Raw genomic sequence first — 16,590 nt, forward strand, 5'->3', positions numbered from 1 at the left:
CTGCCTGTGTTCTATTCCAGTCGATTATTGCACCCATAAATTGAGTCATGTGACCTTTTTCTAAGCATATAATAGATTCTGGCTCAGTCAAGAAACTGGTGTTCTTTGTAATTGCATTGTTCTTCTCTGTTGGAACTAGTGTCCTTTGTCAAGCATTCTTTCAAAAAGATCAAGTCAATTATATTCAAAATTAATAACTCATAACACATTGTCCTGACACTACACTTTAGAAAGTACCTCCTCAGCTGTAATGTGTTTTAATAACACATCAGTTAGGAGCATTTGAGCCTGGTCTGCCATTCTTGATAATAGCTGATCATCCATCTCAATATCATATTCCTGTACTATTCCCATACCCTTGGTGCCATTTGTAAAAGAAATCTGTCAGTCTTTGAAATTAATATCTGTGTTTCTGTAGTACTCTGGGAGCAAGCATTCCAAAGATTCGCCACCTTCTGATTCTGATGGTGATCAAAACCTCAAAGTTCTATATACATTTTTAACTTTTAAGTGCAGAAGAATGCAAGTTTTCTTTAAGAGGGCACTGTAATAAAAAAAACTGCAGATTGAATTTCAGTGATGTCTGACAAAGTCCTGTGAGGGGCCAATGGAATCTCACACCTGTTAGCTGTTAGGGAAACTTCAAAGAGAGAGAGATGTAATGGGGAGATAACAAAAAGGCTAACTATCTTGCCCCTCTCAGAAAATTACCACTTGTGGACATTTCTGTATTCTGTCATAGAGATGTACAGCACAGAAACAGACCCTTCGGTCCAACTTGTCCATGCCGACCAGATATCCCAATCCTATCTAGTCCCACCTGCCAGCATCCAACCCATATCCCTCCAAACTCTTCCTATTCATATACCCATCCAGATGCCTTTCAAATATTGCAATGGTACTAGCCTCCACCACTTCCTCTGGCAGCTCATTCCATACACGTACCACCCTCTGCGTGAAAAAGTTGCCCCTTAGATTTCTTTTATACCTTTCCCCTCTCACCCTAAACCTATGCCCTCTAGTTCTAGACTCCCCCACCCCAGGGAAAAGAGTTTGTCTATTTATCCTATCCATGCCCCTCATGATTTTATAAACCTCTATAAGGTCACCCTCAGCCTCTGACGTTGCAGGGAAAACAGCCCCAGCCTGTTCAGCCTCTCCCTATAGCTCAAACCATCAACCTTGGCAACATCCTTGTAAATCACAAATCAGTAACCGCTGACTCTTAGAAAAATTTTGAGTCAGCATAAAGGTCCTTCCAGAAATATATAGAAAAAAACTGTTTGCCCTGGTGTGTGTGTGTTAGTGTACTGACATCCATGTGGAGTACAGGAAGTCCCTGAGTTACAAACGCTCGACTTACAAACGTCCCGTATTTACGAACCGACCTCTGAGTTAAAAATCTGAGATACCTACAATGTTTTGTCCCAACGAATGGGTGGGCTAATTAAACTGTATGTGTTCCGACTTATGCACAAATTCGGCTTACAAACAGCGGAAAAATATAATTCGTTCATAACCTGGGAACTTCCCGTACTCTGGGTTCAAACACTAGTGTGCTGTGAAGGTCACTGTTGAAGAACTACCCACTAGTCATCCCTGTACTGCAGGTAAAAAGGAATTCTTTCTCTGGTGGAAGCCTGCTAGCTGGCGAACTGGTTCAGAAGAAAACAGAACGAGAAGAATTCTCTGAGTTTGTGTGCTGCCAGCTAGCCATTGTAAAGAGCAAACTGGACAAAAGGGTTTCAAGTAACTCTAAAATTGACAGTTCAAGTACAACATTTCATTATCACCTCTTCATCTACGTCCATATCAATAATCATAGTACAGCAAATCAATTTATCCACTGTGCATGTTACTTATTCAAAGAACTCCAATAAATTAGTTCAACATTTTATGCCTTTCACAATTTGATGTTGACTCTGCCTGATTACCTGAATGTTTTTAAAATATTGTCTAAAATTAAAATTATTGTCTATAATAATAGATTCTAACATCTTCCCAATGATAGATGTTAAGCACAACTGGCTTCTGGTTTCCTGTTTTCTGTTTCTCCCTTTTTAAATAAATGAATTACTTTTGTTTTTCTTTTAATTTAATGATATCATTCCCCCAAATCAAGAGAATTTTGGAAATTTAATACCATGCATCAACCATGGTTGTCACTTCTCTGAAGACTGAAGGATGAAATTCAGTCCACAGTTCCAGAATACCGCTTTCAATGTTGTCTTGAGATTCTATCTCCATTTCCATTTCTTGATTTATTACTATTTTTGGGGATGTTACTTGTGTCCTCTATAGTGAAGATCGATTATATATTATATTAAATACAGATTTAACTTATCTCCCTTCATGCAAGTTTTTTTATGTTTGACACTATATTTTAAAGATTTTTACTTAACTGTAGATCTCTTGGAAATTTTTTCCTTGTTGGAATGTGTCTATTCCTTGTATTATGAAATATTCCCTTAAATGTGTGCCACTATTTATCTGTTGGTTTATTCCTTAACCTAATTGCCAGTTCACTGAGTTAAGCTTCTTACCCACATAATTGCTCTCATTGTATTTAGGTTTAAAATACTAGTCTTGGACAACTTCTCTCTCCCTCAAAGATGTCTGATGAAAAGCGTTATATATTTTTTAATCAATCTGCTCAGAGGAGTTACTATACACCTCTGGCGTAGGTGAGACTTGAACCCCCCTCTGCTAGTTGAAAAGCGCTATACAAATGAGGCTTCTTGTCCCGTTCCTGCCTTCACCAAGCGGTCTGCTTACATTAACAGTAGCCTGCTCCTGTCAAAGCGCTCTCTCAGAGATAGGAACAAGTCACCACTGGCTTGATGGTTTTCTCTGTCTTGTTGGTCGCCTGGCGTCTGGATCCGCCTCCAACTGTGGAAAAATAACCCCGCCTGCATGAATTCCGTTTCTTTTCCCAAGGATGCTACCGGACCTGCTGAACCACTGCGGCGTTTACTGCGCGTACTTTTCACCATTGGATTAACGCCTCGTTGTACTATTTAATTTATACATCAACGTTAGCTCTCGCAGTGAGCACATTATACCGACTGTTTTGCAAAGTAAAAGAACGACGTTATTGCATTGACAACATCTGCAACAGCACGGGATATAAAGATTGGGTGAAGTTACTGCAGATGCTGGAATCTATTGAAAACGAAAAAAAAATGCTGGGTATCACATCGGGTCAGGCAGCACGCACGGAGAGAAAACAAGCTAACGTTATGAGTCTAGATTGAGATTTCTCACAGCAGTTGAAAGTTTAGGGATAAAATTCAGTTATAACCGTCGAATATTAAAACAAAAATAAACCCAGAGGATTTGTTTGAAATCCGGTGTCGAGGAGTGGCGCTTGAAATAAGATTTGCACATGCTCTGCACGGTTTTAAGGAACTGAGACATTGGTTGATCCATTGGGATGAGGGGGTAGGGTGCAGGCTGAAAGCAAGAAAAAAAACCCTCCTACAGACAAAATCAATAACTGGTAACACTTGACTTGCCGTACGTGAGTGATGTTTGTTTTGGAGAGACGCCACATCTGTGCTATAGCAGCCCACCTTTGCAGACCCCGGCAATGGGTAGATCCCGGTGCAGGAACTGCCGCCTGCTCTTCATGTTGGTGATCACTGCCGGCTTCTTCGTGGTCGAGTTGGTGGTCGGGCACCTGGGCAACTCCCTGGCGCTGGTGTCCGACTCCTTCAACATGCTGTCCGACCTGATCTCGCTGGTGATCGGCCTGCTGGCGGCCACCCTCGGCAAGATCACGAGGCACCCCCGCAACACGTACGGCTTCGCCCGGGCCGAGGTGGTGGGCGCGCTGGCCAACGCCGTCTTCCTGACCGCCCTCACCTTCACCATCCTGGTCGAGGCCGTCATCCGCCTCATCCGGCCCCAGAGGATCGACGACGTGGAGCTGGTGCTGATGGTGGGCGCCCTGGGGCTGGCGGTGAACATCATCGGGCTCATCCTCTTCCAGGACTGCTGCTTCAGGAAACAAGTGTCCTGCAGCCCCACAGGTGCCCCACGGTTTCTAGTTCAGGAACTAAAATGTGAAGGTCGCCTGGGGGCCAAGTACCTCCCCATTGACCAGGTTGGCCGGTTATACTGGGTTTGGTCAGTTACCTGCTTCGTTTTAACTCATTAAAACAAGCTTCCAGTCCAAATTACAGGCGATTGGGAGCAACGTGGGCCACACATTTATCACATTTTCTTGTCTGTCATTTTGCAGCATTTTATTTTGGGTGCTTTTATTGTGTAATATTCAGTGCGGTGTATTAGTGTCTTGAGAGCTCGCCAACTTTCACCTAGTTTCCTCAGAAGGTGCCCGATGATCGAATTGTTCTTGTGTGTGTGTGTGTTTTTTTCCAGGTTACTCGGCAACCGACGCCGGAGAACAAAGAGAAAACAAAGCACCAGCAACTGCATCAGCTTTAAATATTCGAGGTAACACAATAGGCAGGAATGTTAGAGTCGCCCTGAGGTTGACTCGATTGTTTAACTCAACGAAATGAAAACGCAGCTTCGGAGGATTAGGAATTAACAGCAATTACATGTTTTTTTTCACATGACCCCCATCCTCTTTTCGGATCCCTGATTTAATATAGATATTCAGACACTGTAGCCTGCTCAGATGTTACTGAAATAAAACAAAAAAACAAAATCAGCAGGTTAGGTGGCATCTGTGGAGAGAAAGCAGAGTTAACGGTTTGGGTCCAGTCACCCTTCTTCATAACTGAGATTCTTACTGAGTTATAAATTGCCTTAGCATTGTAAACATTAAGTCACAGAGTCATACAGGATGGAGTCCACACAGACCATGTTCCCAAACTAAACTAGTCCCACTTGCCTGTACATGGCCCATATCCTGTCAAGTTGAAAAATGTGATGCTGGAAAAACACCAGGCCAGGCAGCATCCGAGGAGCAGGAGAATCGGGTATAAGCCCTTCTTCAGGAATGACTTTCTCCATATCCTGCCAAACCTTTTCTATTCATGAACTGATCCAAATGTCTTTTAAACATTGTAACTGTAACCGCATCCACCACTTTTTCTGCCAGCTCATTCCACACACGGGCCACTCTCATTATAAAAAGGTTGCCCATCATGTCCTTCTAAAGTTCTTCTCCTTTCACCCTAAAAAAATGTCTCCTAGTTTTGAACTCACCCACCCTAGGGAAAAGACCCCTATCCTTTACCTTCTCAATATCCGTCATCTTTTCAAGTAGTTTTAAATGTCCAGTATTAAAAACAAAAGCCTCTCATTCAGCACCATTTTGTGTCAGGTTGTCATAGTCTTGCCAAACCATATGGCTGCACCCTCATTGCAGAGCGATGACTGAAGGTGGTTTGACCTGAGGATCACCACACATCAGGTGAGGGGGGAGGTTGTGAAGGAGAACCCTTCATGGTGTCCTCACCTGGTATAAGAAATGAACCCACCCTGTTGGCATCACTCTCCATTGTAAGCCAACAGTCCAGCTAACTGACCCCACATTTTACACAGCATTTAAAAAGATGCTCATGCATCTCTATGGCATTGCTCCCAGTAATTGAGTTAATACATTGTTTCATTACAATAGGAGCAATAGAGCTGTGCTGCTTAGCGGCAGTTTTAGTTGGCCACAAAGTTTAATTGTTGCAAATTCTGAGAGCCTAAAGCTTAATTGTCTAACAAATTACTACTATCACCAGCATGGAAAATCTGAAATTAGTTTTCCCACAAAATTCTGCCATGACATGTTATAACATTTGCCTAAAGTTCATATGTTTTCTCCAGTGCTGTATCTGATAACGCTGATGCAATCCTCTCACAAGAATGAAAGCTGATCTTTTGAAACATAAACGATTCGGAGGGGACTTGACAGAATCAATGCTGAGAGGATGTTTCCTCTCATGGGGGGATCCAGAACTGGAGGAGTTTCAAAAAAAGAGGTCTCTCATTTGAGATGGAGATGAGAAAGTTCTTTTTTCAGAAGATTGTAAGTGTTTGGAATTCACTTTCTTGGTGAGCACAGAAGGCAACGCTGTTGAATATAGTCATGGCTGAATCAGACAGATTTTGAGTGAAAGAGAGTTGAGGGTTAGAAACAGAGAATGCTGGAAAACTCAGAAGGTCTGGCAGCATCTGTGTGGAGAAGAACAATGTTAAAGTTTTGAGTCCAAAATTCTTCTACAGAGTTATTGGAAAAAGAGTCAATCGACCCAAAATGTTAAATGTGTTTCATTTTCTAAAGATGCTGATAAACTGCTGAGTTTCTCCAGCATTCTGTGTTTTTATCTCATACCTCCAGTGTCTGCATAATTTAGCTTTTATTATGAGGAGTAGACAGAACAGCAGACTTAAGGCTGAAGTCAAATCAGCTGCAAATGTGTTGCTGGTCAAAGCACAGCAGGCCAGGCAGCATCTCAGGAATAGAGAATTCGACGTTTCGAGCATAAGCCCTTCATCAGGAATAAGAGAGAGTAGCCAAGCAGGCTACTCGATGACTGTGTCGGCGCTGCCTCGTGCTCCCACGAGGAGGTTGAACAGTTCATCAACTTTACTAACACCTTCCATCCCGACCTGAAATTCACCTGGACTGTCTCAGACTCCTCCCTCCCCTTCCTAGACCTTTCCATTTCTATCTCGGGCGACCGACTCAACACAGACATCTATTATAAACCGACTGACTCCCACAGCTACCTGGACTACACCTCCTCCCACCCTGCCCCCTGTAAAAACGCCATCCCATATTCCCAATTCCTTCGTCTCCGCCGCATCTGCTCCCAGGAGGACCAATTCCAACACCGCACAGCCCAGATGGCCTCCTTCTTCAAGGACCGCAGATTCCCCCCAGACGTGATCGACGATGCCCTCCACCACATCTCCTCCACTTCCCGCTCCTCCGCCCTTGAGCCCCGCTCCTCCAACCGCCACCAAGACAGAACCCCACTGGTTCTCACCTACCACCCCACCAACCTCCGCATACAACGTATCATCCGCCGCCATTTCCGCCACCTCCAAACGGACCCCACCACCAAGGATATATTTCCCTCCCCTCCCCTATCAGCGTTCCGCAAGGACCACTCCCTTCGTGACTCCCTCGTCAGATCCACACCCCCCCACCAACCCAACCTCCACCCCCGACACCTTCCCCTGCAACCGCAGGAAATGTAAAACTTGCGCCCACACCTCCACACTCACTTCCCTCCAAGGCCCCAAGGGATCCTTCCATATCCGCCACAAGTTCACCTGTACCTCCACACACATCATCTATTGCATCCGCTGCACCCGATGTGGCCTCCTCTATATTGGTGAGACAGGCCGCTTACTTGCGGAACGCTTCAGAGAACACCTCTGGGCCGCCCGAACCAACCAACCCAATCACCCCGTGGCTCAACACTTTAACTCTCCCTCCCACTCCACCGAGGACATGCAGGTCCTTGGACTCCTCCACCGGCAGAACATAACAACACGACGGCTGGAGGAGGAGCGCCTCATCTTCCGCCTGGGAACCCTCCAACCACAAGGTATGAATTCAGATTTCTCCAGTTTCCTCATTTCCCCTCCCCCCACCTTGTCTCAGTCGATCTTAGCCTGCTTGGCTACTCTCTCTTATTCCTGATGAAGGGCTTATGCTCGAAACGTCGAATTCTCTATTCCTGAGATGCTGCCTGGCCTGCTGTGCTTTGACCAGCAACACATTTGCAGCTGAAGTCAAATCAACCATGATCTTATTGAATGGCAAGGCAGGCTTGCAGGACATAAGAAATAGGAGCAGGAGTAGGCCATTGTGCCATTTCAGTTAGATCATTGCTGATCTTTCTGTGGATTCAACGCCACTTACCCGCCTGCTCACCATAACCTTAAATTACTTCACTGCTCAAAAATCTATCTTACCTTTGCCTGAAAAACATTCAGCGAGGTAGCCTCAACTGCCTTGCTGGGCAGGGAATTCCACAGATTCACAACCCTTTGGGTGAAGAAGTTCCTCAACTCAGTCCTAAATCTGCTCCCCCTTAATTTGAGGCTATGCCCCTAGTTCTAGTTTCACCCACTGGTGGAAACAATATCCCTACTTCTATCTTCTCTATTTCCTTCATAATTTCTATGTTTCTTTAAGATCTTCCATCATTCTTTTAAATTCCAATGAATTTAGCCCCAATGTACTCAGTTTCCCCTCATATACCAATCTTCTCCATTCTGGAATCAACCTATTGAACCTACTCAGCATCTCTGCAGTACCAATACATCCTTTCTCAAGTAAGGAGACCAAAACTGTACTCAGCACTCCAGGTATGGCCTCACCAGCACCCTATACAGCAGCAGCATAACCTCCCTATTTTTAAACTCCATCCCTGTAGTAATGAAGGACAATATTCCATTTGCCTTCTTAATTACCTACTGCCCCGCAACCATTTTTCTGTGATTCATGCCCAAGGACACCAGATCCCTCTGCATAGCAGCATGTTGCAAATTTTCACTGTTTAAATAATAGTCCATTTTGTTGTTATTCCTATCATAATAGATGACCTCACATTTACCAACATTGCACTCCATCTGCCAGACCCTTGCCCACTCACTTAACCTATCTATATCCCTCTGCAGATTTTGAATGTCCTTTGCACACTTTGCTGTACCACTCATTTTAATGCCATCTGTAAACTTTGGCATACTACATTTGATCAAAATGAGGACTGCACATGCTGGAGATCAGGGTCAGGGGTGTGGTGCTGGAAAAGCACAGCTGGTCAGGCAGCATCCGCAGAGTAGGAGAATCGACGTTTCGAGCATAAGCCCTTCAGGTTTCCTGATGAAGGGCTTATGCCTGAAATGTCGATCTTTCTGCTTCTTGGATGCTGTCTGACCTGCTGTGCTTTCCAGCACCACACTCCCCACATTACACTTGGTCCCCAACTCTAAATCATCTATGTAAATTGTAAACAATTGTATTCCCAATACTGATCCCTGAGGCACACTGCTATCCAACCAGAAAAACACCCATTTATCCCCGCACTTTGCTTTCTGTTAATTGACCAATCTTTTATCCATGCTAATACATTACCCCAAATGCCTAGCACCTTTATGTTATACAGCAGCCTTTTGTGTGGCATCTTGTTGAAAGCCTTCTGGAAATCCAGCTAAACTACATCCACTGGTTCCCTGTTGTCTACTATGCTCATAATGTTGTCAAAGAATTACAGTAAATTTGCTAAATTAGACTCAGTGGCCTACTCTTGCTCTCTTTTTATAACGGTCTTATGGCTGTTTAGTTTGAGAATTAAATGTTAACAAGTTCAGTGAGGAAAACTCTGGTAAATGTTTAGAGGCCAGAAAACTATATCAACTTAAGGTATTTACAATCCACAGGCTTATTGGATAAATTCAAAATTTAAAGGTGAGAGGTATACAATGGAAGTGGGATTACTTAGCTAAAGACTGGATAAATAATGTCTGCAGTTATTCCAGTAAAGGATATAAGTTACTTATGTGGCTTTTTGGAATTAAGGAAAGCTTTGGAACTAAAAGATAGCTTATTTGCATTTTTTTTATTCATTCACAGTTTGGGGGCAGTGCCAGCCAGGCAGCATTTATTGCCTGTCCCTAATTTACCCAGGGGGTAATTAAGAGTCAACTGCATTGCTGTGAGTCTGGAGTCACATGTAGACCAGACCAGGTATGGATGGCAGTTACCTTCCCTAGAGGACATTTCTACCTGGGAACAGGCCATGTATGTCACATTGCCATAAAAATGGCTGTTGTGCAACGGAATTGTATGTGAGTTTACCTTTGCAAGTTAATGTAGTGCACAGCCAGCAGGACAACACTAGTTGATCAGAAACAAAACCATAATTGCTGGAAAAACTCAGTAGATCTAGCAGTATCTGTGGAGAGAAATCAGAATTAATGTTTTGGGTCCAGTGACCCTTCCTCAGGACTGAGGACTGGTTGATGTTTGGAAAGCAATTAAAAGGCTGAGCCAGCTATGGAACTTAATAGTTTGAAGTGCATTGGAAGTTGAGAGATAAAGCCAGACCTACACCTAAAGTAGAGGAAATGCAGATTTATCCTCATGATGTGGCCTGTGATTGGTAGCAGCAATTCAGTTAAAAACAAAATTAACTGGAAGATTTATTTTATTGGGGAAGAAATTGAAATAATCCTTTATGAAAGGCAGTTAACTTTGTTGTAGTTGGAGTTCTGGAGATAATCAACTTTGTTGCAGTTTGAACCCATAGCAATGGCTATAGGAAGCCATGTTTTAAGCCACTGCGAAGGAGTCACAACTTTGCCCAGGTTTGAACTGTGGGATCCAGAGTTGTGAAGTTTTAAACGAATGTTGCAATGTCACTGAGCCAAAGTGAATGGAAGGACTTCCACAAAATCCTGTACCTTGCCGATTGGTAGAAACTTGAAGAGAAATCAAAGTAAATTCTAGAAAACTGTGATCTCCATTTCGGGCTGTACCCAGGAAAAGTAAATGAGAGTGTGGTGAAGGCAAGTTCAATTGAGGCATTCAATGGAGAATTGGATTATTATCTGAAAAGAAAGAATGTACAGAGCTCTGGTGAGGAGGCAGGGGAGTGGCACCAAGTAAAATTGCTCCAATGTGGAGTGGGCTCAGGTATGACAGGCCATTGGTGTGTTTTATAATCTAACGATCCTGTGATTCAGTTTTATAATTTTATTGTGCAGCCAACTATAGAGTCATAGAGTCACAGAGATGTACAGCATGGAAACAGACCCTTCAGTCCAACCCGTCCATGCCAACCAGATATCCCAACCCAATCTAGTCCCACCTGCCAGCACCCGGCCCATATCCCTCCAAACCCTTCCTATTCATATACCCATCCAAATGCCTCTTAAATGTTGCAATTGTACCAGCCTCCACCACATCCACTGGCAGCTCATTCCATACACGTACCACCCTCTGTGTGAAAAAGTTACCCCTTAGGTCTCTTTTATATCTTTCCCCTCTCACCCTAAACCTATGCCCTCTAGTTCTGGACTCCCCGACCGCAGGGAAAAGACTTTGTCTAGTTAACCTATCCATGCCCCTCATAATTTTGTAAACCTCTATAAGGTCACCCCTCAGCCTCCGATGCTGCAAAGAAAACAGCCTCAGCCTGTTCAGCCTCTCCCTGTAGCTCAGATCCTCCAACCCTGGCAACATCCTTGTAAATCTTTTCTGAACCCTTTCAAGTTTCACAACATCGTTCCGATAGGAAGGAGTCCAGAATTGCATGCAATATTCCAACAGTGGCCTAACCAATGTCCTGTACAGCTGCAACATGACCTCCCAACTCCTACACTCAACACTCTGACCAATAAACGAAAGCATACCAAATGCCTTCTTCACTATCCTAATCTACCTGCGACTCCACTTTAAAGGAGCTATGAACCTGCACTCCAAGGTCTCTTTGTTCAGCAACACTCCCTGGGACCTTACCATTAAGTGTATAAGTCCTGCTAAGATTTGCTTTCCCAAAATGTAGCATCTCGCATTTATCTGAATTAAACTTCATCTGCCACTTTTCAGCCCATTGGCCCATCTGGTCCAGATCCTGTTGTAATCTGAGGTAACCCTTTTCGCTGTCTACTATACCTCCAATTTTGGTGTCATCTGCAAACTTACTAACTGTACCTTTTATGCTCGCATCCAAATCATTTATGTAAATGACAAAAAGTAGAGGGCCCAGCACCGATCCATGTGGCACTTCACTGGTCACAGGCCTCCAGTCTGAAAAACAACGCTCCAACACTACCCTGTCTTCTACCTTTGAGCCAGTTCTGTATCCACATGCCTAGTTCTCCCTGTATTCCCCCATGAGATCTAAGCTTGCTAATCAGTCTCCCATGGGAAACCTTGTTGAACGCCTTACTGAAGTCCATATAGATCACATCTACTGCTCTGCCCTCATCAATCTTCTTTGTTACTTCTTTAAAAACATCAATCAAGTTTGTGAGACATGATTTCCCACATACAAAGCCATGTTGACTATCCTGAATCAGTCCTTGCCTTTCCAAATACATGTACATCCTGTCCCTCAGGATTCCCTCCAACAACTTGCCCACCACCGAGGTCAGTCTCACCAGTCTGGAGTTCCCTGGTTTGTCTTTACCGCCCTTCTTAAACAGTAGCACCACATTTGCCAACCTCCAGTCTTCCGGCACCTCACCTGTGACTATCGATGATACATATATCTCAGCAAGAGGCCCAGCCTTCACTTCTCTAGCTTCCCACAGAGTTCTCGGGTACACTTGATCAGGTCCTGGGGATTTATCCACTTTTAACCGTTTCAAGACATCCAGCACTTCGTCCTCTGTAATCTGAACATTTTGCAAGATGTCACCATATATTTCCCTACAGTCTATATCTTCCATATCCTTTTCCACAGTAAATACTGATGCAAAATATTCATTTAGTATCTCCCCCATTTTCTGTGTCTCCACACAAAGGCCGCCTTGCTGATCTTTGAGGGGCCCTATTCTCTCCCTAGTTACCCTTTTGACCTTAATATATTTGTAAAAACCCTTCGGATTCTCCTTAATTCCATTTGCCAAGGCTATCTCATGTCCCCTTTTTGCCCTCCTGATTTCCCTCTTACATATACTCCTACTTTCTTTATACTCTTCTAAGGACTCACTCGATCTATCCTGTCTATACATGACATATGCTTCCTTCTTTTTCTTAACCAAACCCTCAATTTCTTTAGTTATTCAGCATTCCCTATACCTACCAGCCTTCCCTTACACCCTGACAGTAATATACTTTCTCTGGATTCTTGTTATCTCATTTCTGAAGGCTTCCCATTTTCCAGCCGTCCCTTTACCTGCGAGCATCTGTTTCCAATCAGCTTTCGAAAGTTTTTGCCTAATATCATCAAAATTGGCCTTTCTCCAATTTAGAACTTCAACTTTTAGATCTTGTCTATCCTTTTTCATCACTATTTTAAATCTATTAGAATTATGGTCACTGGCCTCAAAGTGGTCCCCCACTGACACCTCAGTCACCTGCCCTGCCTTATTTCCCAGGAGTAGGTCAAGTTTTGCTCCGTCTCTAGTAGGTACATCCACATAATGTATCAGAGAATTGTTTTGTACACACTTCAGAAATTCCTCTCCATCTAAACCTTTAACACGATGGCAGTTGCAGTCAATGTTTGGAAAGTTAAAATCCCATACCATAACTACCCTATTATTCTTACAGATAGCTGAGATCCCCATACAAGTTTGTTTCTCAATTTCCCTCTGACTATCGGGGGATCTATTAAACAATCCCAATAAGATGAACATCCCTTTCTTATTTCTCCGTTCCACCCAAATTACTTCCCTGGATGTATTTCCGGGAATACCCTCCCTCAGCATAGCTGTAAAGCTATCCCTTATCAAAAATGCCACTCCGCCTCCTCTCTTGCCTTCCTTTCTATCCTTCCTGTAGCATTTGTATCCCAGAACATTAAGCTGCCAGTCCTGCCCATCCCTGAGCCATGTTTCCGTAATTGCTATGATATCCCAGTCCCATGTTCCTAACCATGCCCTGAGTTCATCTGCCTTCCCTTGCATTGAAATAAATGCAGTTTAATTTATTAGTCCTACCTTGTCCCTGCCTGCCCTGACTGTTTGATTCACTTGTGTTCTCAGCTGTACCCATCTCAGATCGATCTCTTTCCTCACTATCTCCCTGGGTCACACCCTCCCACCTTACCCCTAAGCAGTTCTAGCAAATTTCCCTGCCAGTATATTAGTCCCCTTCTAATTTAGGTGCAATCCGTCCTTCTTGTACAGGTCACTTCCATCCCAAAAGAGATTCCAATGATCCAAAAATGTGAATCCTTCTCCCATACACCAGCTCCTCAGCCATGCATTCATTTGCTCTATCCTCCTATTCCTGCCCTCACTAGCTCGTAGCACTGGGAGTAATCCAGATATTGCTATTCTTGAGGACTTCCTTTTTAAATTTTTGCCTAACTCTCTGTAAGCTCCCTTCAGAGTCTCAACCTTTTCCCTTCCAATGTCGTTGGTTCCAATGTGGACAGTGACCTCCTGCTGGCCCCTCTCCTCCGTGAGAACATTCTGTACCCTCTCTGAGACATCCTTGATCTTGGCACCAGGGAAACAACATACCATTCTGCTTTTTTTCTACTGGCCACAGACATGTCTGTCTATTCCTCTGACTACAGAATCCCCTAACGCAATTGATCTCTTGGAAGCCGACATACCTCTCGTTGCATTAGGGCCAGTCTCAATATCAGAAACTTGGCTGTTCGTGCTATGTTCCCTTGAGAATCCGTCAACCCCTACATTTTCCAAAACAGCATACCTGTTTGAAATGGGTATATCCACAAAAGACCCCTGCCCTAAGTACCGACCTCTCTCACCCTTCCTGGAGTTAACCCATCTAAATGACTGTATCTGAGACTTTCCCCCTTCCTATAACTTCTATCCATCACATACTGTTGCTGTTGCAAATTTCTCATCACTTCTATCTGTCTCTCCAACTGATCCACTTGATCTGATAAGATTCGCATCCAACAGCATTTATGACAGATATAATCCGCAGTAACCCTTAAACTCTCTTTAAACTCCCACATCTGACAAGAAGCCCATATCACTGCAAAGGCCATTTTTGCTGCTTCACAATCTACAGACCAAGAAAATAACACCGTCTCTACAAACACTGTCCCAGGTTAAATTAATCGCTATGACTTATATTTTAAGTTTAATCAAGAAACTTATCAGCAAAAAACATATAATCAAGAAAGATCCACTGTACTCACTACTGCATCTTTCTCTTGGACAGACTTAAAACAACAATTAACTTATCTGATTCTGTGCTGTGAACTTCGCCCAACAGTTCATCCAAGATTAGTTGTGCCTCTCTGCCTCTCTGCCTCTCTCCCTCTCTCCCTCTCTCCCTCTCTCCCTCTCTCCCTCTCTCCCTCTCTCCCTCTCTCCCTCTCTCCCGCATTGTCCTCACTATGTGCGTCCTTTGTCTGCTCTTCTCCCTTTTAAACTGCTGTTGTTTGACTTTTTTTTCCAAAGTTCCAAAACATTGCAACAGCATATAAAACAGTCATTGCTGCTCCTGGAATTCAAGGAAATCACCTCCAACACCTAAAAAACCTCAAAAAAAAAGAGCAGCTCTTACAGCCAGAAATTTTTCCTGTCCTCCATTTTGGATTACCCAGAATCCTATTGATAGTATTAACGAATACATTTTATTCATTTTGTAATCAATGAGACTCCATAGATGGTGAATGAATTGAACAGGTATTTGCATCAGACTTATCCCAGTAATTGTGGTAAATCAGCAAATGGAAGGGAGCACTTCATGAAAATCACAATCATTAGATTGTGTGAATTTACTCGGTAATTGTTAGAGCTACAGGCTGACAAGTCGTGGGTCCTGATGAACTTTACCTTAGGGTTAATGAGATAGTACCTTAATATAATTTTCTAAAATTCCCTAGATTTGAGAAAAGCTCCTTTAGATTAGAAAATAGCAACTGTAACTCTTTTTAATAAAAATGGAGGGCGATAGGAAACAGAGAAATATAGGCCAATTAGCTGAGCATCTTCATAAGAAGATGCTGGATATTATTATGAAAGATGTTATATCAGGGTACTGTTAGGACGGGGCTACCGTCCCGTGTTCGTTTGAAGGAGAGAGACACTGGATCTGATTCAAAATATAAGCTGGTTTAATGAGAGAGACGTACACAAAATTACAGTGAGATATTTACTCTTCACTGGAGAAGGCGCGTTCTGAGCTATTGTTCTCTTTGTCTAGCTTTTAGCCCCTCACATCCCAGTGCTACATCCTTATTTGGTAAGAAGCGGTATTCTCTAATAGTATTGGTTCCAGAAGAGATAAGATTCAGTTACCTCAGTATGAGCTACGCGCAATCTAACACGGTTTCAATGTCCTGTTATCTGTTCACCCTCCCTGTGGCCCCATTATGCCATCAGTGTTTCAGTCTGTTCTTAGTGTAACATAATGGCTTACTGTTGTCTAGTGAAGCTAACAGTTTCCAGACTTGCTAGTACTACCTTACGTGAGCACTACCTAACAATAAAGTTTCTGAACACAACCTAACCTTAATAATGCTTCCTAACAGTACTTAGAAAAAAAAATTAAGGTAATCAGGCGGAGTCAACATAGTTTCCAAAGGGATATCATATTTAATGAATTTATTGGAGTTGTTTGAAGAAATATCATGTGTAGTAGATGAAGGGAAACTGGAAACAGAAAGTGTGCCATAGCGATTCGGTTGTGATTTATATTAGATTAAATTCCCTACAGTATGCAAAGAAAATAATTTTAAAAATATTTCATAGTTTATATGCTCCATTTTGAGCTATTGAATGTAAATAATGATCAAGCGTAATTTTATTTTCTTTGTACTCTGTAAGAATCAAAGACCTGTTGAGTTAGATGTTGTACAGAAATCTGTCTGTGAAATTGGAAGTGAACCCCTTACCAAAGAACAACTGTATTTCCATTTCTTACACAAATATTGGCATACAACTTTGCTTTCACTTGGATTTTGCCTGACGTTTCTGTTTTTGTCAGCATTAAACCTGTTGATTACA

At 43.0% G+C, this 16,590-nt stretch overlaps 1 protein-coding gene across 1 annotated transcript in view; it reads left to right on the forward strand.

Annotated features, from left to right (window-relative positions):
• The first annotated feature begins 3,589 nt into the window (after positions 1–3,589).
• slc30a10 (solute carrier family 30 member 10) overlaps positions 3,590–16,590 on the forward strand; it is a 28,786-nt gene continuing 15,785 nt past the window's right edge. The window contains exons 1-2 of the mRNA XM_060830987.1: positions 3,590–4,086; positions 4,415–4,458. Coding sequence (XP_060686970.1) covers positions 3,590–4,086; positions 4,415–4,458 — 541 coding nt within the window. The remainder of the gene's footprint in view (positions 4,087–4,414; positions 4,459–16,590) is intronic.

This window comes from Hemiscyllium ocellatum, chromosome 10 (genome assembly GCF_020745735.1).
Source record: "Hemiscyllium ocellatum isolate sHemOce1 chromosome 10, sHemOce1.pat.X.cur, whole genome shotgun sequence".
NCBI classification, from domain to species: domain Eukaryota; kingdom Metazoa; phylum Chordata; class Chondrichthyes; order Orectolobiformes; family Hemiscylliidae; genus Hemiscyllium; species Hemiscyllium ocellatum.